This window comes from Oculina patagonica, chromosome 4, assembly GCF_052425735.1.
Source record: "Oculina patagonica isolate OP01 chromosome 4, crgOcupat, whole genome shotgun sequence".
In the NCBI taxonomy this organism is placed as follows: Eukaryota; Metazoa; Cnidaria; class Anthozoa; order Scleractinia; family Oculinidae; genus Oculina; species Oculina patagonica.
In genome coordinates this window covers 43168246-43193710 of record NC_135761.1, presented here as the reverse complement: position 1 = coordinate 43193710, position 25465 = coordinate 43168246, and the positions used below count along the sequence as shown (strand labels likewise).

Here is a 25465-nt window from a genome sequence, read left to right as displayed (position 1 = left end):
AAAACCGTTATGTTCGCTGTTATAGCGACGGCAGAACAAAGATGGTAGATCAAACGCGGAAACCACGACTAATTTACGACCTTCTTCGAAGAGACTACGAAAAGCTTCGGCAGATCCAAATTTCTTGCTGTTTTCGCCACAAATATTTTCAAACACGTTCAGGAAAACAGCGTCGTTATGTCCACTGGAACTGAGAAAAGCACAAGCGGCTCTGAATATCTCTTCCACAACTGCACCATTCAAAATGTTCGTATCACCCTTAGATCCAATTCCCGACCAGGCTTGTCCTCCTACTGTATTCAAAGTTAGCCCATGATGTTAAACCGTTTTGTAACAGTCTTTTTTCCGCGAATCGATGTACTTTTTGAAGCATTTTAACTTATTTTGACGCCTTGTTCAAATTTTGTGGGAATTGTACTCTCTCACAGAAACTGAAAATGTAGCATGCTATAAAACGCACGGTCTTTCCTCAACAGTTAACAGAAATTTGTATTCAATCAGGAAATAAAAGTGCCCTCCTAGAGCGTTTATGTTTTTAAACTAGTAATAATCAGAGATTAGAGGAGTGTGTTCGACCCAAGATAGGTACCCAAGATGAGATGGGAGCAAAAAGGGGCCCACGAATTAATAAAAAAGAGAGATTACTTGGTGAAACTGTTTTAACACAAAACGATTCTTCCAAAGAGGGTCTGTCACAGTTCCTTATAACAAAGGTTAATATCACTCACAAAAAGACACATAGCTAGAACGACTTCCGCTTGTGTGTTTACAGGTCGCCAACTGAAGATTAGGATACGTACTGCCACACTCGAATGCAAAAGGTTTACAGCCTAGCGGTATCCGCTTAATTGAATTGATTCTGCGCGCGCTCTCTCTTTACGGTCTAATGTCATTTTGACAATTAATTCTTTCTAATGACTTCTCACGATCGGGCCATCTAGCCACATACCACATACATACATAACCGACACATAGAACGACTTTCGCTTGCGCGTTCACAGGACAACTGCGGAACCACAGGTCACCACAAGATTAGGATGCGTTCTCCTACCGTCGAACGCAATTCAATTGTTTTTAAACGAGAGTAAAATAAAACTGGAGCTTCGAACAGAAAACTGGACTAAAGCAACCCTCCTTTCCCGTGAAGAATCACATCTGATATTGTTTTTGTTTCTTCTGCGGCGCGGGTTTGCTGTAAATTTCCACCGGCAATGTTATAAAGCTACAGTTTCTCTCGGCTACTCTTACGCTTCTTTCCTACTCTTTAAACTTCCCGCGTGCACCACAACTCTAAAGTATACAATTACGCATGAATCGATAAAGTAAACCATTTCTAAATTTTAAAAGTGTCGTTTACCTTTTCTCATTATATCTCGTCATAACTACGCAGTGAGGTTTCTTTGGGGTTCCTAAGCGGGGGGGTTTGTTGTTTTGATTTTTGTTTTGTTTTTTTGGTTTTTTGAAGGGGAAAAGGTTTTTTTTTTTAATATAATAAAAAAAATTTTTTTTTTTTTCCCCCCCCAGGGTTATTATTTGGGGTTTTTGGTTTAGGATTTTTGGGGTAATGTCGGAAATTAGATTTTGTGGGATCCTGAGTTTTCCTCCTTTCGCCCCCCCCCCCTTTCCCGGCCCCCCGGGGAGGAAAATCTCACGAATTCGACGCAAGAAAAGTACATACAACACGTGTAAAATATTTTATTTGAAACATTTAGAGAACTTACTCAAACTATGAATTGTTGTTTCCAGTGAACACCTGGCAAGGTGTTTACAGTCCAACGATAAACTTTACAAAATAAACGCAATTCAATAAAAACATTGTTCAAATTGCTAGAAAACTTTATGTAAAATTATTCGGCAGAGCGGAAAATGAATCACGGTGGTTTATATGGTGCAGATTGCAGGGTTAAACCGTTCAACCTAAAGAATAAGAGCATACATGAAGGTTACTATGAGCTATTACACTAAAAAATTATTTGCTTTCAAACTCGAGATGAGGACCACCTCCTGCTAACTTTACTCGCATTCACAGATTACAATTGTCTAGCTTTCTGAAAGATATGAGATATTTTTATTTTCGCTTGAGATGTTAGACTAGACAAGAGGAGACAAAGGCAAACTAAAACTAAGAAACAATTCAAACATTCTTTTTTACTTTAAAAGGCTATCACTGTGAAAACCACCCCATTGAGTTTGCGTCAAAAATAGTTCTTCTTTAAACATTGCTCACTGCAACGGTTAACCGAGGCTAGACGAAAACAGTTTTCGTTTGATGGAAAATGACATTTTGGCTGCGTTAGGAGGTACTACATACTTTGCCCAATCGAGACCCACCACAGTGTCTCGAAAATCAATAAATACTCTCGTTTTTAACCTTATCGGCCATAAAATTAAAAAAAAATCAACTTTGACAGAGATGATTTGTTAATTTTTTTAAAATGACTAGGGTAAAGCTTTCCAGATCATTGCCCTGTATTACATTGCGCATTACATGGCGGCTTTTTTCTATGCGGCTTAGTCCGAGAGAAAAGTTGGTCGTCTCTTTCTCGTGAACGAGTATGGGCACCTGTCATTTTTTTCTCATATTTTGGTTGTAGCGTTCAAGTTCTTTCTGTAAAACGAAAACAGATCAATTCCTTTGTTTGAAAAATAAATTATCACAGGAAATGTTTACCAGTAGTACCAAGATAATTATTAAGGAATAATGGGGTTATATACAAGGTCTTCCGCTCCTAAACGAACATGGGGACCCCACTTGGTTATTTCAATATTTAAGTCTCCTTACGGTAATCAACAAGTAGGCAAAGTTTGGTTGAAAATCTATGTTCAGTTCTATTTCGGGGCAATGACCTTAATATTAAAGGAACTTCTAAACCATGATGGCTTAAATTCACTGTCATTAATCTTACCTTTGTCGTAGAACGTCGTTCTGCCATTTGTGGTCATTTACCATTTGCTAAAAAAAGAGATGATTAGTTTAAGAGAATACTTAAAATTGAGCAATGTGTACCCGACTTGTTGCATTACAAGTACTTTTTGATTAATTTCGAGGACCGTTTTACCATATACCAAAAAATCCTTGACAGAATAAGAATATCAAATCACAGTTTTCTTTCATTTTCTTTGCTTTCAGAAAAAGATCAAAAATAATAATACAATGTAATTGTTTTACTCACCAAATGAACATCAGCCTGCAATCTGACTTTGTTTAGCTAAAATAAAAAAATTCGATATTAAATATTACTCCACGATACGAAAGTAACCTTTTACATTGATCTCTAAAGACAACCATCCCGTCCTGTAATACATGAAAAATATATATCTCCTCCATACTGACAGAAGGTCTTTAATAAGAGCTGCAAGAATGGACTCTCTGTTTCCATTGAACAAGCCAATCTTGTTTTTTATTTTTTATTTTTTTATGTTGATTTTGTTGTTTAAGCAACGTTATTCAACGACAATAACCATTCTTCATTCTTCATTCTTCTCTGATTTATTTCATTTCATTTAGAGACAACATTACCTTTATTTAGTAAAAACTCAGCTGTGTTCTATTGGAAATCCGCGAATCTGATTGGTTCTCCCACTGTTTTCTATTCGCCGATAGAAAACAGTCGCGCGCGCGTAGCTTTTTAAGCGGTAAATTTTCTTGATTTTTCTTATCAAAGTGGAAAATATTGTAGGTTTCGGACTGCAATCCTTTAGAGTTTCTACTAAAACAACTAGACTACTCGCCCTCGTTTTCTATGAGCGATAGTCAACGAGGCGCAGCCGAGTTGACTATCGCTCAAAGAAAACTCGGGCTCGTAGTCTAATTGTTAAATAGCAAATAGTTACTTTCCGTAAAACAAAACCACTTACTTGAGCCCTTCGGAACTTGTCCTCAGTTTCACATTCCAATCTCAATTTCTCGTTTAGCTTTCTAAAGTGGTTAGAGCAAAATAAAAAAAAAATCAGAAGAAAGTTTAATCAGGCGGAGGCCAAGCAAAATACTAGACTTATCCATAATCCTCTTTCAAGTAATATATTAAAAGAAAAGGAAAACTAATGCTTCATCGCATTTGCAAGCGATGAGAGGAGAGTGGCGCGGAGGAGCATTTCTGACGATCTTCGAATTGTTTAATTTTTGAATCGAAATTAACATTACGAAACAAACGGAATAAGACAAAATCGTATAAGTGTTTTCACTGTTTAAACTTAATAATCCATTTATGATTTTGTGAAAGTTAAAGACATTTACCTGAAACAAAAAATGCAAACAGAAAATGTAGGTGTTGTAAACTTAATAAAATTAAAATTAAAACAAAGTGCCACATTAAATGTTACTTAAATGTACATACCGTAACATCTTACAGTTGTTGCAATCTTTCTTCCTGGTTTGCAAAACCTGTCATAATATTACCATACATTATGATTCAAAAAAGTAAAGTCATATTAATCTGCGAGAAAAGTGTATGGCTACCTTATTGTTACTTATTTTCGCGGGACTTAATTTTCGCGATTTTCAAATTATCGTTATTGTTTCAACGTATTTTTTGGCCTAATCGCAAGAATTAAGTCCCGCGAAATATGCACATTTCTTTTTCGCGAAATTAAGGTCCTGTGAAAGTAAGTAACAATAAGGTTCTAGGAATACTTTTTTTCTGAATTTTTGCGCCAAAGCAATAAGTTTGGAAGGAAGAAATGTTTTTCAACCTTTTTTTTATCAAGCGTTGCACAACAGATAAATCATTTACATCATTCATAACTGAGTTAGCGCTTGGTCTTCATTGTAACCACTTTACATCTGTAGGTTTACTATGCCAATTTGTATCAAAAAAGACGATCTTTTATGTTGAAAAAATACATTTTTATCAATTTCTATCTTTCGGTGTCACTGTTAATGGTAACAAAGGGGGCTAAACAAATCCTTACCTCATTAAGTGCGTTTGCTAGTTCTTTTACTTTTCTGTCAATGTCGTTGTTCAACGAGGCGATCTGCAAAAAACGAAATGTTATTGATAATAGCTAAATCTTTTTTTAAAAATTAACGTTCATGTCTTTTTTCTAGTTAATTTAGTAAGGATATCACCAAGAAATTAATCTTTTCTTGAACGTTAACTTTTATAAATATAGATAAAACCATTTCCAAAGATTAGCTGTTAAACAGTCAATTAATGGAAACAAGTGCAAACTCTTCCAGGGAGCTCAAAGAATTAAATTAGAGTTAAACTACTCATGTCTAGATAAAACCGCATGGTCTTGATTGACATAATAGAAAAGGGGGATGTGATTGGCCAGCCCGAATAGTGCATCATAATGGTACACTAGAAGTGAATTTCACCTTTGAATGTAACGCAAGAGTGGAAGTCTTGCAGCATATTGCGTGTCGGATCTGCATATTTGAATGGAGTAATCTTATGACTTCTCTGAACTCCTTTCATGGTTGTCACATCAACTTCAATTTATATTACATAAAAATTTGCTAAAACATATGCTAGCTCTGAACGTTGCCAGCTAATTGATCGATAAGGTATCAGACTGTAGTTTAACCCAAAGTAGCCATTCAACCACCATGTTGTCTCAAACAGTGCGGCTACGTGAGCCAGGGAACGCAAAACGTTTAACAATCAAAAACACAAATCGAGAATAAAGGGATGACAAATTTTATTTGTTATCAAATATGTTAAAGGTGTACAACTGCACATCCTTCTAAACAGTCATGCCAGAACTAAAAGAACTTTAATAAGGTCCCTTCCTACAAAACCAGCAAACCAAACACCCTTTGTCAAAGAAAAACTCTCCCTAACTACCTCAAAATGTTTACGCTGTCCAACCGAAGAAAAAACTTTAAAGGTAATATATAGCCAAATGTCGATTTGTCTACTTGTGACTTTCGTTATAATGCTTGAATTACGCTGATCTTTAAGAGTAACAAAAAGCCATTTTTGAAAGCCTAGCGAAAGGCACCGCAGCCATCTACAAAACTTTACCTTGTTGTTTGCGTAAGCCAATTTCTTTTTCATATTAGCTGCTTCGTCATTTAACGACGTAATCTAAAAAGAATCAAACATCATTAATAACAGTTAATTGTTAAGTAAAGAAAGAAGAATTTGCCTGAGTTTTTGATAATGCATGTCAACAATTTCTCTTCTCGGACAAAATGCAACTGAACACGAGTTAACAGTCAAACAGTCAACGAGATGCCTTTGAAACAACACCCGCAGATAAGCCGCACCGGCAAAGAAGCCGCACCGTGAGTTTCGCAACTCAGGAAAAAAAACGTTTTTAAAAGTAAAGCAAAGAAAATCCAAAGCCAATTCTTAATAATTTTTCATCACTGAAAAGAATCTTCAGAATATCAACAAAAACAAACCCATTTTATTAAAGGAATACTCCTTGGTTAAAAATATAAAAAAATGCACCAATAACGCCAAATTAGATGTGTTCAGATGACATTTTGGCGAAAGGGACCACTGACATTTACAAAACTATACCTTTTTGTAAACATTTTTCAGTCTTTTTTTTCATATTAGCAGCTTAATTATTTTTATATATCTAGTCGAAAGATGTAATTTCCGTTACAGGTTTTGAGGTGAAATTCAGACCACCACAGCAGCATTTATGAATAAAAAATGGACTTGATATCAAAATCATTAATGTTAAAGTTGCATTGAAAATTGAAACGTCCACTTAAATGTTAAGCAGATATCTAAAATTGTTTTTCCATGGAAGTAATTTGGAAGTGAAAGTTTTCGAAATCCATGGCAATCTACGAGACTTGATTGAAGTCTTCAGATCAGTAAGGTTTCACTGGCGACCACTTTTGTAGTTAAATTACAATTTGAACTTATAAAATATAAATTGAAATTATTAGTTACTATGGAGAATGACCGAATTCAGTATAACAAAGTGTACGTGGGAAAAAGCTTATTTTTATCTGCTGTCTGTTTCTCCATTTTAGACTTAGATTCATATTAGCCATTTAAAGCTCATTTCTTGTTGTTCTATCTTTCACTACATGTAAGACCTTAATAATAATATAATAAGACTACAAGACTACACATTTGAATGTCATTACCTTGCTCTTAGCAATTATCAGTTCCTTGTCCTTCTGCATAACAGCATTGTTAACTTTGTTCAACTGAAAGTAGTAACACTTTATTATTAGCATTGTTTATTTATTAACGTTTTTGTTTATTTGTTTGTTTGTTTGTTTGTTTGTTTGAGAAAACCTTATTCAGCTACCAGATGCCGCATAAGAGTTTAAGCAATATTGATAATCATGGGCCATACTAGTTAATAAGACATTATAAGGTTGATCTTTTTTTATTTTTTAACTCAGTTCCACTTTGCATTCGATTAACGTGTTGACAAGCCATATCTACTTTGCTTTAGTCCTTATTTCAGTATTCATACCAGTTTCTTATTTTTACACTAAAAAGGTACAACATCATTTTGAGCCCCTTCTTTTAACCACCCAATTTCCCTGTACTTTAAGAGTACACATTTTAATGTCATTACCTCGCTCTTAACAACAATCAGTTCCTTGTCCCTCTGCATGACAGCATTATTAACTTTGTTTAGCTGAAAGTAATAACACCTTATTAATAGCATTGTTTATTTATATATGTGTTTGTTTGTTTGTTTTTTTAGAAAACCTCACTGAGCTACCAGATGCTGCATATGATTCTAAACAATTGAAATCTGTGGGCCATCCTAATGGATAAGACATCTTAAGGTTAATCTTTTTTCTTTTCAATCTATGAGTTGCATTCTAGATCTAGGGCAAAATACCACCACCCAGGTCAATATTCAGTTTTTCAAGTCCTGCAGTCTTTAAATTTTATATCAAAACTAATCTCAAAGACGTTACCTCCTCCATAGCTTTTGTTAATTGTACTTCTCTTTTCTCATTTTCGACATTGGACCTGGCCAACTAAAACACACAAGATGATATTGAAAACATTCTTTTGTATTTAAAGTTCGTATGCATTTCTGTCACTTAGCATTCTATAACACAGACTCGTTAGACGTCAATAAAGGGCAGAACAGTGCTCTTTGAAATAACGTTCTGTCAACGTAAACTGTCTTGAAACAGCCAAAATCATTGCACCTTTACAAATAAGTCTGCCTTTCGCCACAGCAGCCGTCACTCTCCTTTAAATTTATGTTATTTTTTTATCTTACTCTTAGCAGTTGTCAAGAATAAACTGGCAAATGCAAAGGAAGAGATATTGGCATTTTTACTTTCACGATATTATCAAGCACCCTGAAAAACATCAAATGTAGAAGAATACTAGAAAAAGCACGGAATGTTCATGATCAAGACAGCCATTAGTTAAAAATGTAACACTTGATCACCAGTTATAGGGTCTTGCTTTAAGTGTCAAAATAGTTTGTTCTTACTGATGTTTACTGACATTTGTCCTTCAATTCCCTCGTTACTTCACACATTGCATGAGGTACTTCATTGTTGAAATTCCACCTCCCCAAATATAACTCTCTTTAAATATTATTTATATTTTTCCCAGAATTTTTCATTTGCATTTATAAGTGAACAAATTTATTACCTCGTTCTTAATTGCTTCTTGTTCTTTCACGATCTCCTCATTTTCACGCTTTAACCGGCTAACCTGAAACAGAGTTTTTTGAAAAGGCAAAGCAGGAAATCGCGCAGCCTGAAAATCTCCAAATTTTTAAAATAACTACAGAGCGAAGTAAAGAATGAACTAATTTCATAAAACAAAAGACAGAAATAAACATAACAAGTTCAATCTAGAGATTAAAATTTTGGTCGAGGGCAAATACCATCACCCAAGTCTTCGCGTTTAAATATATATTTTAAAGACATTACCTCTTTCTTAGAAATTGAAAATTCCAGTTTTACTTTTTCCCTTTCATCATTGGACCTGGCCACCTGAAACATAACACATGACATGTAAACTGTTTTTTTTTTCTATCTAAAGTTGATAAGCATTCCTGCTGGCGTTATTAATCATTGTAAATAACTGTCCAGTGCGTGCGCGCCTCGTGGCTTTAGCCCAGAGCCCATCCCAGCTCAAGTATCATGAGGTGACTAAATAATAAGCCTTACACTCTTGACAGGATACTAGTTCATCGCACGGCTACCCCCAGAAATAAAATAGCTCCTATAACCATTTGTACATCTGGGTTGAGAGAGACAGGTATCTTGCCTAAGAGCAAATCGCTCTCTCGATACCATGTGACATCATACTAGCAGTGATGATTCGGTCACGAATAAATCACTGTAAAGAGTAGAGTCACCCCCCCCCCCCCTCTTACCCTCCCCCTCCCCCTGAGCAAAATAAATAAGAATTTTCAGTTACTGAGAGCGTTGACAGAAAGGCGAAGCCCCCCGCCCACCATTCCCCTTGCTGGTCTTTTTCCCTCGGCATACCTTATCTTGATTTCCCAAACAGGGGACTGCTACCAAATACCTTTTGCTAGTGAGTGAGCGGGAGGAATAAGCTTCTGTTATTTCTTTTGCATTTAAAGTGAACAAATTTATCACCTCGTTATTAGTTTCTTCTAGTTCTTTCACCATATTCTTCTTTTCCAACTTTAACCGGGTAACCTGAAAGAGACCGAAATTAATTATAAGTAAGCGTGGGGGATGAACGTATGGAAAAGAACGTTTAGGCCTTTAGCTTGTTTCTTTCACCCAAACCGCCTATTCTCCTGTTCAGTTATGCTGTTAACAAAGTCAGTGCCCTCTGACCTCAGTGATCCTTCAAATAATCTAACCCAGCCGCCTTCACCCTCCGTTACTTGTTTATAACGCAACATATCGCCCCCATATTATCAAACTCTAAGCCTTTTGCAATTCCTCTTTCCTTTTCATTTCCACAGTTTGATTAGTAAAAATGAAAGATGAAGCAAAGAAGAAAATCGGGCGGCCAGAAAGTCACCAGATTATTAAAATATTTAAAGCGTTATAAAAAATGAACAAATGTCACACAACTTTTAAGCTAGAAATTAACACAAACATTTCGATATAGGGAGTATAATATGTAATGGATAATTACTGAGGCTCACGGCATTATTTGGTATATTGCAGCTACCTGAATGGGAAAACATTAACTGCAGGAACGCATCCCTTCGTTTTTAGAACCTTGCCAATTTCTTCTTAAACTTTTCATTTTCACAGTTAAATTTAAAACCGTGAAATTGAAAAGTCAAAGAAGAAAATCAAGCATCCTAAAAAATCACCAAATTTTGAAATCAGTTTTATGCGCAAAGAACGAACTAATTTCATAAAAATTAAGTTGCGAAATGCAGTCCAACAATTGTTTATATCCAGTTCGAGAGAAAGTTTGTCATAAAAAAGACATAAGTGTACGCGGCAAGACCGAAAGGTGGTCTTGGAATTCACTAAAATCTGCATATTAGCCTGGAGGAAATTTACAGATTGGTATTTTTAGACGTCAAGGATTTTTCCTCTCATGAGGCCTTTTTCTGTAGTTTTACTTTTACTGTAACATGTATTTTTGAGTATTGAAAATTCTTCTAAACTTCAGCGTGCCTAGAAGTACTTTTTTCACACGTATGAGAAAGAAAACATGCAAATTCACGTCTTATTAGTATTCAGCGCTTGCAGTAGCTCTCTACTTCTACCCATACTATCTTTCGGTCTTGCCGCGTGCACTTCTGTGCTTTTTTCCAAAATCTTAATCGAATAAGCTGAATATATGTCTTAAGTCATAGCATGAACCTCTTTCTCAGCTTTATCAAGTTCTAACTCTTTCTTTTTTCTTTTAATTAAAGACGAAAGAAAGAGACAGAACTTGATAAAGCTGACCTGGCAATCTGGAACATACAGAATGGTGTAAAAAGCAGCTTTTATTTATAGTAAATTAAATTGCAGGTCTCTGCTTTTTCTTTCACCATTTGACCTGGCAAACTAAAACTTACAAGATGATGTTAATAGCAGTTTTCTTTCATAGCTCATTGACATCTTTGGTGACGTCACTTAGCATTATATTAAGCAAAATCGAGCAGCTTTCAGTAGCTGAAAGCGTTGGCAGAAAGGTCGAAGCCTCCGACCCACAACTCCACCTGCTACTCTTACTCCCTTGACATAACTTCTCTATTTTTTTTAGACAGGGGACTGCTACCCAATACCTAATGGTAGTGAGTGAGCAGGAGGGATAAGCTCTGATAGAGCTAAAGTAGAACTGAAGGAGTCTTGTAAAAAGTGAGAATATCACTACAGAGTACTTATGAGAGGAGCACAAAATATGCACTATATATGTATTTACGGAAGCGAAAGTCCTTAATTGTACTAATTTGTTTATTCATTCATTCATTCATTCATTCATTTATTTGTTTGTTTATTTTTATATTTACTTTTTAATTCGTAGATATTTCCTAACAAACGCAATTTCTTCCGATACTGCCTGGAACATTGCCCTGATAAAAGTCTCTTCTTAACTTTGAAAGTGGAATTTGTCCTTTTGCAATAATACAGTAGAGAAACTTTAAAAAAAGAATTACCTGATTCTTTTACTTCAAGGCTTCTTTAAGAAGCCTTGAAGTTAAAGAATTAGATAAAATTCTTTAATAGCGTCATTTACATTTTTACGATTGTATTTTTCTTAAAAGTACTACCGACTGTTTAAAACGTTTAATCGAAAATGAGTAAGATAAAAACTATTCTTTGCTAGGAGCGTTAGTAGCGTTTTTTCTAATGTTATGTTATTTTTTTACTTTGTTTCAGGAGTACGTTCTTAGCGCCAAATAAACTTTGAACTAACATCCACCCTAACAGTTGCCACATTGTCGGACACCACTAGGAGCTAAACAAAAAAATAACGAAATAAGCTTTTAAAAGATGGTACAGTCTTTCGCCATATGCAGAAGCCTGGAATATTTGGACTGGAGAATTGAACTTCTTTTGTTTACAACCGTTCCTTGTCGCACCTCACGCTGAGCCTACAGTACAATGGGTGAAATAGGTTGAAAACTAGATTTGATGTCATGTAGAAGTTTTACCTCGTTTCTCGCATCTTCAAACTGCCTTTGAGTTTGAGCAGCTTTTTTTTTAAATAAGATTGTCTATAACAAATAAGATGTTCAAACGTGTGGTTAATAATTTATATTGTAAGAGGACGTGAGAAACTAAATTACAAAAAACAGAAAATTTTGTGGAAAAATACAATAGTCTGGACTCGAACAGTAAGCACAGCACTACTTAACTAAAAATTACAGACACATGTATAGATTTTTCACATCTGCCACTTGTTTCCTCCTTTTGACACAACGTTATCAAATAATTCACAGCAAAGGAATTCGTCCATTTGCAATTAAAGTGAAGACAAATTTTAAAAATACCTCTTCCTCGAATTTTAAAGCTTGCTCATCCATAATGTCAAGTTTGGCCTTAGCTAAGGCCAACTAGAGGTGACAAAAACATAAATTCAAATTAATATTATGATGATATCATGTTCATTTTTTCACACTTTTGCTGCGAAGCCTTAGCGTAGCAGCACACTATTTGTGACTGTCCGCGTTGGGCTTGGGCGCTTTATATATGCGACACACTCGATTTTCGACTATACCTCGGTTTCCGCATCTTGAAACTGCCTATGAGTTTTAGCAGCTTTACCCTTCAATACAATTGTCTATAACAAATGAGATGTTCAAAAGTGTGGTTAATAATTTATAGTGTAACAGATCGTAAGAAACTAAATTACAATAAAAGGGCTCTTGAGCCAGCTCATTCATGTTTTTTTGGGTTTTTAAATAAACTGAATGTAAACAGTGTTAAAGGGAGACAAGTAACAGTTTGAAATAGCAAGGGCTAAGTTGGAATAGCCAATTCTTAACCATTGAAGAAAATCTTTAAAAGATAAATGATTGGATTGCCATAACTTTCTTGGATTAGCTTAATTGAATTAGTTTTATTAAGTGGGCCATAGCCTGGCACACAAACCCATAAAATACAACAGTTGGGCAAAAATGATGGTGAGACCACCACTAGTGCTAATATATTTTTATTTGGGGTTTCAAGGCGTCTTTTATCTTGCTTAAGATACATTGTAAATGAATGTCTGCAACTCAGTCATGATGAAAATCGGCGGGAAGGGTCTCTGCTTTGACGTCACTAAGGGGGGGGGGAGGGGTAGCATGTAAAATTACTTCCGTTCTACAACTTCCGTGCACACATTTTTGTCCACACATTGTTTTCCACGCGTGCAAAACAACTTCCGTCAATATCTGTATCACTCTAATATCTTATTCTAGCTAAAAATTAGTGCGTTATGCGGAGAAATACAATGGTCTAGACTCGAACAGTAAGGACAGCACTACTTATCTTTATATTAGAGATACATGTATAGATTTTTCACATCTGCCACTTGTTTCCTCCTCTCGACATAACGTTATCAAATAATTCACAGCAAGGGAATTCGTCCGTTTGCAATTAAAGAAAAGACAAATTAAAATATACCTCTTTCTCGAATTTTGAGGCTTGTTGATTCATAATGTCAAGTTTGGCTTTAGCTAAGGCCAACTAGAGGTAACAAAAACATAAATTCAAATTAATATTATGATTATATCATGTTCATTTTTGTCTCACTTTTTGTTTTAGGAGTACTTTCCTGGCGCTAACCAAAAAAGACAATTCAACCTACCTCTACCCTGACAGTTGCCTCATTGTCGGAAACCTCAGAGAGCTGGACACAAGAGATTAACAACGCAATTTGTTTTGATTAGATGGTATATACCTTAAATAAACGCCCGGGGTCTCTATTAAATTATAGAGGTCCTAGGAGGGGCGTTAAATAGATATTAGGCGTTTATTTCACTTTAACTGTTACAACGTCAACGAAACAAATAAGACGCGTAGTTTGCTCGCGGAGTACGAAAGAAAACAGAGTTTGTGAGTGGAAGAAAAATCTATTCTGCGCTAATGCATAGGCTAGTTCGATATCGATTTCTTTATCGCAACCTCATCCCCAGGGTGTTTTTCCCTTCAGAACGGGAAGGGCCCCCCCCCCCCCCCCCGCTCGACTTGGGGACGAGGTTGTCTTCATTATCATCGGGGTCAACCATGTTGGCATCGTTGGCCTCTTCGATGACCGATTCAAGCCAGAAGCTAAATTTATGACGTGAATGGTTGCTTTTATTGGAGGATCTTTTGTGTGAGACGATTGGGAAACAATTATACGTCATAAAATCCAAAAACGCGCATTTTTTTTGTTACTGATTAAATGTTATTTCTCCCTTGTCCTGAAAAATTTAGAATTAGGGTATTATTCCCAACAATTGAATGTCAACTAGTCGTAAGAGTAGAGGGGCCCTTTAGGCAGATCTGTCTCGTTGGATATATTAACGTCATATTGACCCTATTCTAAGGGGTATCTGTTACTTTTTTCTGTAAAGAAAGAAAAAGCTTAGGTATAAACGAAGCTCGGATAATTAAAGCAAAGTGAAATGTCACCAGTTTGTAGACTTTCATAAACTTCACCTCGTCTAGGGCATCCTTTAGTTTACTTTGACTTTTCGCATTTTCCTCCTTCAACATGGCTGTCTAAAAAGATTAATGTAATGCAGAAAGTTAATCACAAACTATTTAGTCTAAAGAGAGCACGCTTATCTATTTTTTGCTAAAAATCAAGGTTTCCAAACTAGGTTAGTGAAATGATTATGTGATTTACTGGCAGAATAACAGCACAAGGTTAGTTTCCTTAGAATAATCTCAGGGTTAAAAAGAAAGATGTAAATAAATTACAGATGGCTTTCGAAAGACGTCTCTGCAATGAAAGAAAAATTGCATGCCCCGAACAGGATTCGAACCCGCGTCTCCCTGTACTAGTCAGGCGTGATATCCACTACACCATTGGGTCAACCACGCTGGATACGTGGCAACTTATTGATGTGTATCGGATAGAGCGCGGTCAATCTCAATCTCAGGGTTATTATGTTTAAAAAAAAGTACACATGACACCAATTGGTGGACATCTGAGACCTTACCTCTTTTAATGCACTTCCCAATTTCCGTTCGCTTTTAAAAGCTTCAGCCTTCAACATTAAGATCTAAGAAAAAAAGTATTAATGCAGATAGTTCATTACTGAGACCTTCAGTTTGGAGTGCAATATTTGTCAGCTTTTGTTAGTTCGTTGGTTGGTTGGTTTGTTTGTTTTTGTAATTAACCAAAAACTTGTCTCTATCTATTCCAAAATAACTTGAATGTTTTGTTTAAAAGTTGACTTGGTACGGACAAACTGTTGTTGAAATCTAAACTGAAATCAATATTTTGCAGGGAAGAACAGCACAAAAAAACAAGTTTAATACATCAAAACCTCTCCGATGTATTAATGAGTCACTTTAGAGCAGTCAGTGCTCACCAAAGCAAGCCAACAAACCACTGTCCTTGAAATCGGGCAGGTAACATACCTAACTTACATATTTTAAACCTTACTTCTCAGTTTTTTCTTTCTTCTCCTCAATAAAAGCTCCCATTATTGCGGTTTTCAGTGATATGCAAACACTGAAATTCAAAGCAAACTAACGATTTCGTTTTTTTGCTGCCGTCAATCATAATTATGGCGACAGCCAACAAACCATATAAACAGACATAAACAAAATGGATTGAAGTGTACCAACCACAATTGACGGACGTGACCTTTTGACCGGTTGAAGAGAACTACTGTTTCCCGATAGGTCTGCTAAGATGACTGACGGCAGAAATGGCACAAACCGTTGGTCGAGGATTAAATTTCAGCAATAATGCCCACAATGTTTCAGTGAAAATCAGTTAGATTTTGTTCTAAGACATGGTAGTGCGATCATTTCTGATACGCTTTGTATTTCGTGAGTTTCTCTGAAACAAATACGGCTGAAATTTAAGCTTACCTCCACATCACGAAAAGTCTCGTTGTTGTCAGCCACAGGGAGCTAAAGTAAAAAAGAAAAATACTTTTATTTGTACCACATCGGTTTGTTGTTAGATCAAAACAGCTGTCTGATATCTTCAGGTAAATGTTTATCGGTAATTCAAACACCTATAATTTCGGGTTTGGATATCCTGATCAAATACTGTCTCCCGTGTTAGATATACAGATACCACATCTTTATCCAATTGTCATCATTTGTATTTTTTCCTTCTTCATTTAGTCGTTTTATTTGTTTAACCGTCTTACTCTTCTTACCTTATTTTCTCTTGCCAGTTTTGCAAGTCGGGCATTAGCTCTGCCCAGGTCATTTCTGATGTTCAATCGCGCACGCCTGTGCACGTTAACGTCTCTCTAAGAGAAAAAAGATATAAATATAAGTTAAACAGTCGAAGGATGAATAGACGAGGCAAACTGTGTAGCGTAACTGCCCAGCGTAACTGTTGTATCATGTTATACCCAATTGCAGATTTCTTAACACTTAAAGACTTTTGCGTTTTTAGAAATATACGAGTTTCTAGGGCGCGACAATACAACTATGTTGACGATTAACCACTTAGTTTATTTGAAAAAAGGAAGCCGAGTTTTGGGGGTACGAAAACAGCACTGTCGCGAGTATTTGCTAAAATGTAAGTTGTATTCACTGTTGTAAGATTTCGAACAGTGAAATTTGGCCAAAATCTATAAGCATGAAAGAGTTAGTATAAATTGAAACCTTTAAATCTGATATTTTAGTCTCTTCATCAGTGCAAATGTTTAATTTTAGGAGGCTCAATAGTCTAAAAATAGCACTTTTTGTAAATTAATATTACATGAACTTATGGCTCTCCGAAGCGTAGCTCGAGAGTAACTTAATTAAAAATTGCTGAAGTAATTACCTCCAATTTCATGCAAAGTTTCCGATACTCTGTCACCTTCAATAGGAGCCTCTCCTTTTCCTTGTCTAAAGAAAACAGCAAACCAGAAATATACAAATCCTCTACTGTACCGGGTTGTTCAATGCACGATTGGGATTCTCAGCGAGGTTTTTTCTCTTCTAATTTCTTTTCCTTGGTTGTAACTTCATTTATATTTGAGCAATAAAAACACATTTATACAAACGAAAATGAACCTTAAATCATTTTTTTTAATCTTGGGTTAGTGCTAATCCGCCTTTGAAAAACCCGACACTGAAGTTTAAGGCGCAATACTCAGTTTCCAAGATGAGATCTTCAAGTAAGATAGAAAGGTTCTTAGTTTAATCAGAAAAAAACCTCGTCGGTTTTTTACTTATAATATAATATCCAAAGTGTGAACCAATTAGATAGCTCGAAACGCCAAATTAGTGAGTGGAGAGACAAAGTTAGTACCTTTGTATCCTACCGCTTTTAAAAACAGCCATCCCTAGAAAACAAAAAGGTATTCAATTAAAAGGGTCACTTTAAAATTATTTCAATAAATCCGAAATAACTAAATTACGTAATTTGTGTCTGTTTTTATACATACCAATAGATAACCAAATGGAATAGTAGTAAGCAATGTAGCCAAGGAAAGTGCTTTAAGCTAGACAAAAAGAACACACAAAAAAGAACACTGAAAGCGGTTTAGAAGTAAGCAGTTACTAATTCCCCTAATTCCTTTGGGATATCACTTGTTTACTTCCCTGCTTTTGTATATACTCAAGGGAGTCTACTGTGCATAATTTTTGGCTAGTTCAGTATAAATAGGTCTGTTTTGTCCTGTTTTTCACTCTCTTCGTTTAAACGGACGCCAGACTTCAGATCGTCGCCTCACCCTCCTCTCCGCAGCGATGGCTCACCTTTGTGCCTTAAGTAGCTCCCGCTCCTTTCCACCTCTGGGCTCGCCTCTTCCCATATCTTATCCCAACCTGGGGCGTTTGGGAGTGGGGGCTCCCGGTGGGAATTTACTACTATTCACGTCCTCAGAGCCGTTTGTCTTTCTTAGTCGGCTGAGCCTGGGGCAAGAGGAACAAGTGGCTCTGGGGACACATGATTTTATTAGATAGTTTTTCCAAAAAATAAATTTAAATCTAGCCAATCAAATCAACAGTTTTAAAATCCCTGTGCTGTAATGGATTTTACTACGGTTGATTTAATTGGCTAGATTTAAATTCTCTTTGTTCAAAATCTTGACCATCAAATCATGTGTTTCCAGAGCCACTTGTTCCTCGTTCCCCAGGCCCAGCCGGCTAAGAGGGACAAATTAGCTGTCGGTGGGAGAGTTTGTTTTCAAATTTGCGGTGCTTGTCATGAGGAGCAATGTTGTAATCTGCTTGCATTCAGTTCAACAATTTTCGAGTTGTTGGCTGTATGTGTTAACAAAGAAAACTGCGAGAACTGAACTTACGTAATGTGGCGTGCCCCCGTGCAGCTCCAAGGGGCACGCCTCGACATTTGTTTATTCATATTGTAGTTTAGTGTTTCGCACAGTCTAGTTTCGCATAGTTTCGTATAGTTAAACGAACTCTTGCTACGTCCGTCGTTGATTTGTCCGGAATTACGGGTAAGTGTCTCAGTACTGTTTTGTTTCGTTTTGCTGTACTTTCAGGAACTAATACTAGAATTATTCATCACTGTTTTGCTGTGATTTGACGAACACTCGAACTGTAAGCCGTCAACTTCTGGACGCAAATTGAACTTGTACAAATCCCCGATAAATAAACAGTCAAAACAGTATGTATCTCGTCAATATTTACCTCCAAGTAAAAAACTTTAAGTAATTCCTCCGCGGCGTCATAACTGAAAGCTGCTGTGAGCTTAAAGTATCCATTCTAGCACATTAAAGAAAAATTATTTTAAATTAGTGAAATGGAATTGATTTATTGCTATTTGGAATACTATAACGTTAAAATCATCGCAAATTGCAGATAACAAAGGTCTTGAAAATAGAAATATTTTACACCGTTTAGTCATACCTTCAACATGTAGAAAGCAAATATTTCATAAAACGGCCATAAATGGCAGATAGCAAAATTTATATCATTTAAACTGTATAAGCCAGTTGGCACAGACCTGGTTTGGGATGTTAAAGTTAAATTTCTCTTTTCATAAATGAATGGATATTGTGGGACTTGTGGTAACGCTCTGTGCACTTTAGCTGTGAGAAGAATGTTTAGCGATTCCATTCAGGGATGGGCAATTTCTATTTCATGTTAGAGAACCAGCTTTTAAAAAAAATGCAAAAGAGGAAAATAATTTTTTTTCCTCTTCGTTTTTAAATAAATTATATGTATTAAATAAATTATTTTCACCATCTAGGTGGCGCTCAATCTTGGTGCCAGAGGTAGCAAATTTTTACTACTGGTGATAAAAAAACGCTGCTGCGAATTTAATGCCGATATTCTAAAACAAAGGAGGGGGAAAATGCTTCTAAATAAGTTTAGTGAATAATTCAATATTTTAAGTGGCAATAATATGCTCGAATAGGAAGATAAAATGTTTGTCAGCTTTTGTTAAAGTTCGAACATTTTTTAGAGAGTAACCACAGAAAACTAATCGGTAATTCATTTCGCCGGCTTTGTAACCAAACTAACTGTTAATGAACAAACCTGGAAGAAAGGCAAATTACTTTCCCTTACGTCTTTTTCTGTGTTATGGAACACATGGGGATCATCTATGGATAAATTGAAAAGACAATAACTTGTATTTTTTTACCGCTACAGTTGGCTTTCCGCGATAGCTAAGTTTTATTTCTTGTTCGATTCATTTTACTTATCGCGCGCATCCCGTAAAATGAATCGATGCAAATTGACTTGAATTTTACAACGACCCGTCAGAACCAACAAAGAGCTGAAAGCAAAACCATTGTACAAAACCTTTTCTTCGAAAATTCCGGTAAGCCCATACGTTTTTACATGCCTAAGCTTAAGTAAAAAGGGAGCGTTTTACGGCCTTAAATTTAAATGAAAATTCAGACAAAATGAAAAGTTCAAACTTTTTTTAACGCGAGATCATTTAGTGAGACAAATGATGATTTCTTCAGCTTTCAACCTTACCTTTGTTATAAACTAGTCGTGCTATTAGCAGAACCAATATAACTCTGAAAACCAGCCGACAATTCATCTTGAATGTTTCAGTTAACCATCTTTAAATGGTTTCACCACCGAACGAAATTTTTTCTGCGCGCGCGGTTTTTTCTTTGTAACGTCACGTAATGAGGACCGTTAAATGATCTCGTTATGACGCGTAATTAAAATTTACATTTCTCCGAAAACGCTTGCTTTTCCTAGATCAAAGAGCTCTTCGAGCCACGACTGAATTTTTTTGCCAAGTTTAAAAGTTTAGTTTTCATTCCTTGAAAATTTATGAGCAGCAGGTGATTCAAACATTCCTTTGATGCACATGATAACAGATAAACGGCGGAATGTCAATTACATTGATATAAGATATTTTCGTCTCACGTGACTAAATGCGCATAAGTAGCGCAGTCGGGTAGGCATCTGACTGCGGATCGAGAGGTCGCGAGTTCGAATCCCAGAGGGGAGAGTTTTTTTCTTTTTTCCTTTTTTTTTCTTTTTTTAACCCATAGTACTAAAATGGTTTGTTTATTATATCGCTCCGTAGGTATGCATTGCAGAATAATTTACATGTAGGCTGTTAAGTAATAACGCTGTAAAAAAAAAAATATTAGACTGATTCAGGTACAAATGTAATATTGTGCTGTTTCATCTGAAAAGCTTTTCCTTTTCTTGGGAACAAGCAGCCACGCACTCGATTTTAGCCAACGCTCTGGTTTCTAGATAGATCCATCGCTTATGAAGCTTATGTGAAACCCGATTTAGTTTTCGAATGCTCCTACATTCGACTACATGTACTACGCTAGCTCGAAAGATAGACACGAAAGTCATCGATCGATTAATGCAGATTACTGGCTCTCAATGTTCACTTTTTTGGCAGTCGATTACTTAATTCTTCACGTAATTGTCAGCCATATTTTGTTTCTTTGCTTCTGGTTTTTCTTGTAAACCCCTTAAATTTAAAAGACCGCCTTTATACGGCCGCTTTTATACGGCCGCCTTGCTACACTCTTTCTACAAGTATATCTGCTGGTCAGCGGAGTTGCAATGAGAAGTTTACAGATGATGGACCAACCGAAAACCGACCAACCAAGGCTACCCACAATACTCCTGAATAAATTCAGTCGTAAAAAGGAAGTTGATATCTGCGTAAAAGACTCCTAAAAAATCACATGCACTTGGATTTCAAATTCCCTGCTGAGTGAATACAGCTATTTCAATTAACGTTGTCGGATCAAAGCTCAAATCTAAAAGCCAGGACCGCAAGGTTATGTGGGATATTTTATAAATAAACCCATCAAAACCAGCCATGCCTCGCCCGTTCAGTGAGGACCTACGATGGCGAGCCATTTGGATGAAAGAAATCTTGGGATATGAATTGGATGAAGTGGCAGCGGTTTTGCAAATGTGCCCAAGAACTATCGAGCGTTATGTGTCGAAAGGTTAAATTACGGTACAGTCAAAGCGAACACAATTGGAAGACCCATAAAAAGTGTGGCCATGCACCCGCACGTGGAATTTTTGATTTTTGAAGCAGTGCTAGAACACCCTGAAAAGACGCTTTCAGAAGTGGCTCATGATGTTTATTCCCAAACGGGATCGGAGTTAGCATTGGCAAGCATTTTCTACTATCTGAGACGAAATCGTTTTAGTCGAAAAAAGGTTTGTTTGTATTAAAGTGCTTTTGAATTGGTTTTCACGGCTTACGAAACATTCATATAACCTGAAATTTACTCTGTTCTCTTCATAGCTCAACAAAATTGCACTTCAAAGGTCTGAAGAAGCAAGAGTTATCTTCCGAGCAAATGTTTGCACGTTAAATTCTGAAATGTTTGTGTTTATAGATGAAAGCGGATTCGTGAGTGTTCCTTTCTTATTTTTTTTGTTCAGTTAAAATTTGTTCTAGAATTCCAAATCTAAAATTGATTGTTGTGTCATGATTATAGGATAAAAGAATTTCCCGAGCCTCTGGACGCAGCCCCATTGGAAAAAGAGCAATGGTAAAAAAGTTCTTTCAGAACTGGGGTCCGCGTATTACTGCCATTCCCGTCCTTTGTACTGACGGGATCATAGACCTTGGTATCTACGAGGGAAATGTTAATGCCGCGACGTTTCTAGATTTTGTGACGAATAAGCTTTGTCCTAATTTGCTTCCATTTAATGGATTGAATCCGCGATCGGTGGTAATATTAGGTAAGGAACGTTTCAAAGTGTTGTTTAAATTAAAATCCAAAACAAAGAGGCGTCCATTAATTTTTGTTTTTATGATTCTTGTAGATAATGCGGCGATTCACCACTCGCAGGCACCTATGGACGCTATTCACGCGACTGGAGCTATGATTATCTTCTTGCCACCATATAGCCCCGATTTTATGCCATTAGAAGAGCTTTTCGCGCAAGCTAAAAATTGGATCAGAGAAAATGATGCAGCGTGGCAATTTTGCTGTGATCCTGAATTGATGGTTGAAGAGGCGTTCCTTCAAGTTACAGACGAAGAAGTCAGAAACTATATTCAGCACGCGGAATATTTTTAATGAAACACATTCGTTCGACATTTTCCAGTTACAAATTAGAGTTCGTTCAGCTCTGTTACTAGCTTTTCTTTTTGGCTCACGAACTCGTCTTGGGAGAGTACGCCGTCATCTTGTAACTCCTTCAAGTCTTTTAACTGCTTTAATATTACACTTCGAATTCGGATCTGCAGAAACAAAACGGCACAAGAACGTGATGTTCAATAAAACATGTTAACATGCACAACATAACCAGCATGGGCTTTTTTATGTTATTTGCGTACCTTACTCTCAGCGCTATTTGTGGATTGCTCAGGCTCACGATCGCGGCTTGTATTTGGTAGTTTGCCTCTACACTTTTTCGACCTCCCTGAAAAAAATGGCAAGTCTGGTGGTTCTTCTTCGCTGTCATGAGTCCCGTTAACCCTTTAACCGGCAGATTTCTGTGACTTTCTTAAGGGGTTTTTTGGGCTTATACATTCTGTAGAACTTCGTGATTGCATATAAGAAGTCCAAGTAAAAATGTGTGCTGTTTCGAAACACCGAGGGCTCAGATTTTTATTGTGACGTCAGTAGTCGGCAGTTGCTTCGTTCGTAAGCGAGCTGTTGGGCTTGGATTTGGCTCGTTTTGTGTTTATAAGTGATTTTTCGAGTCATTTTTCACTGCAGAAGCCCCCAGGCTGGCATCATTAAGCTAGAGTGGTGGGTAGAGGCCAGCATCTGAAAGAAACCAGAGGTGAGAGATGATTTTGTCTTGACTGGAACGCCAGAAATATTCGAATCGAAAGATGGCGGTCCATGGGTAAAGTTGTCTCTCTGGCCGTTCTGTGGGTGGATTCCAAGACCTGCCAAGGCATTTTGGACGAGTTCTGACTTCCAAAGAATGCAATCGGTGCAACATTTTGCCGGCAGGATTGGGTGGCTCGACACTTATAAAAAATATATGGAATGAAGGTAGGAAGCCTTTCATGCCGCCGCCATGACTGTTTTTCCCAAGCATCCCTTTCGTTCAGCAACGAGGAAATTACAGGTTTGCAAGCATAGCTCTAATCGAATAGTAATTGCTGAGTCTTCTGAATGATTGATGGGAAATTTCCTTGGTGAACGGAAGGGAATAGGGTTGAAGTTTGCTGCAAATGTATATTTTTGAAGTCAGAATTATTTTTTCATTAAAAAAATGGAGTGGAGGCAAAGATGTGTGTTTTTTGTTGTTGTCCTGTTACGTAGAAAACGGGCATTTTCAAATTTGCTGCTGAACAAACAACCATATGCAACAGAAATTAAGAGTTGTAGTCAGTTAGTTGGCTTTTAAAGCTATGAAAATTATCACTTTGCCATAAAAAGCAGTCATTAATATCATGTGCCCAGATATGTAAAAGCTAGAGTGTTTTCAATCACTGCTGGTGTTTTTCGTACACATATGTACGATTGCCGGTTAAAGGGTTAACCTGTGCAAAAAAATAAATATATAAAAAGTTAACACTGAGTTGTATTCAGATACTGAGTTAATTATTTTATTTCACTGCTGTAAGATTTTCGACATAGGTTTTTTTTTTAATTTTCAACCGGGTAAAATTTTGAAAAGCGGCATAATTAAAGATGTATGCACGTGGAGTCCGTGAGTTAAATGCTAATTCACATGGCGCGTAGTTTGAAAAGAAAAATAGTGAAGAACACGATTTTCACAAAGTTTCGAATAAAAAATTGAGACAAATAATGAAATACTTTTAAAACTAGCCGAACATCGTATTCTTCCCACTGAGAATGTTTAACAGACGGGGAATTTAAATTTCCTTACCAACATCCTGGCCCAACATCGCAGCTTAAACTCTGGTATTTTATGCTCCTGTCGCAACCTTGACAGGCGTGCTTCGTAGCTAGACTGATCCTCCACATCATCCGTCAGATTCTGAGAACTAGGACCGGGGATAGCTAGACAAAACAAGAAATTGTAAAAACAGCTTCCTGAATTAAACAAGCGGATGTGCCTGATTTTCAACCCTCTTTTCGAGTAATAAAGCCGAGATTAAACAGATGGTGTTCATTCCAATATTGATTTACCTTTTCTCTTCTTCCCCATTGTTTGAGCCCGTGAGTGTTCTGTTTTTGATACATGGGGATCCACCCACAAGGTAACCATACCCCTCTTCTCCAAGGACAGCGCCTCTGCAAGTTGAACTTCCGAAGTTATTGAGTACTTCTTGTTTGCTTCTCCGATGTAGCCGAAGATAAAATTACAATCTGTTGCTGGCTTGAGTTCCTCCTTGCATCTCTGCAATAAGTATGCTTTTAGTTGAGCTACACTGTTACTCACAGGAACGTTTCGAATGTGATACGTATCGTGCGAGGTTTTCTTTCCTGCCTTCAAGACACGCAGGCAAACGTCTACTGTGTTTTCTTCCATGTCTTCCATGTTGTCACGCCTCACGATGAATTTTAAACCGACTACCCGTGTTACCTTTCGGTCTTGTCTTTAAGCTTTTAGCTTTGATCCGACAACGTTTATTGAAATAGCTGTATATCAGTTAAACGAGGATAGGAATATATTTTGTGCGCATGCTAGTTACATACGAATACATACGACTAACATGCGGGTACATACAGATACATACTAGTGTCTTTTTCATTGTATCAAGATAAGTAAACTATACAAATAATATCCGTTTTGGCACTATAACATGCAGCATAGGTGTAATTTAAGAAAAAGGATATGTAGGGTGAGGGAAAGGAATGAGAGGAAAAAAGGTTTGCAGGACCGGAAATGACAAGATTTATTTTTTCTCCTTCTTTACTTTAACGTGTTACAGACAATAAGACCAACGTGAAGCGTCCAAATAGGGTGTATGTAGTCTCCTACAAAAACGTCCGTTTGGACTCATTACGCGTTCTTTCCTCGCCCCGTCCCCCCCCCCCCCCCAATCCCCCTTACCCAGAAAAACATTGCGTGGTAAAACCTTCATTTTCTAAAGCTTTTAAGGGCTTTTTGGGTTTTGCGCTTAATGATTATCCAGTGCGAAATATACTCACACCCTTTTGACCGGCATTC

At 36.8% G+C, this 25465-nt stretch overlaps 4 protein-coding genes across 5 annotated transcripts in view; 1 reads left to right on the top strand and 3 right to left on the bottom strand.

Annotated features, from left to right (window-relative positions):
* The window catches only part of LOC144650238 (uncharacterized), a 66316-nt gene that overhangs the window by 13181 nt on the left and 27670 nt on the right, over positions 1-25465 (bottom strand). The gene's annotated exons all lie outside the window — the stretch shown is intronic.
* Positions 1699-20030, bottom strand: LOC144650221 (uncharacterized). Of its 2 annotated transcripts, XM_078509873.1 has the most exons (26): positions 19889-20030; positions 19442-19506; positions 18590-18664; positions 17380-17436; positions 17244-17277; positions 16773-16837; positions 16153-16248; positions 15857-15898; positions 14974-15036; positions 14468-14530; positions 13632-13673; positions 12331-12393; positions 11992-12054; positions 9512-9574; positions 8834-8896; positions 8550-8612; positions 7853-7915; positions 7501-7563; positions 7058-7120; positions 5970-6032; positions 4912-4974; positions 4338-4384; positions 3859-3919; positions 3174-3209; positions 2907-2953; positions 1699-1917 (listed from the first exon to the last, which is right to left on the bottom strand). In XM_078509873.1, exons 1-26 carry the CDS (start codon positions 19953-19955, stop codon positions 1872-1874), a joined length of 1536 nt encoding a protein of 511 aa, XP_078365999.1. In that variant the 5' UTR covers positions 19956-20030; the 3' UTR covers positions 1699-1871. The 2 variants fall into 2 exon arrangements, with proteins under 2 accessions (XP_078365999.1, XP_078366000.1); XM_078509874.1 differs by lacking the exon at positions 13632-13673.
* Positions 21382-22588, top strand: LOC144648750 (uncharacterized). The gene is made up of 3 exons (XM_078508216.1): positions 21382-21767; positions 21856-22102; positions 22187-22588. The coding sequence occupies exons 1-3, from the start codon at positions 21738-21740 to the stop codon at positions 22441-22443; spliced, it is 534 nt and encodes a 177-aa protein (XP_078364342.1). The 5' UTR covers positions 21382-21737; the 3' UTR covers positions 22444-22588.
* Positions 24188-24935, bottom strand: LOC144647915 (uncharacterized). Its single transcript, XM_078507591.1, has 2 exons — positions 24481-24935; positions 24188-24351 (listed from the first exon to the last, which is right to left on the bottom strand). The coding sequence occupies exons 1-2, from the start codon at positions 24830-24832 to the stop codon at positions 24188-24190; spliced, it is 516 nt and encodes a 171-aa protein (XP_078363717.1). The 5' UTR covers positions 24833-24935.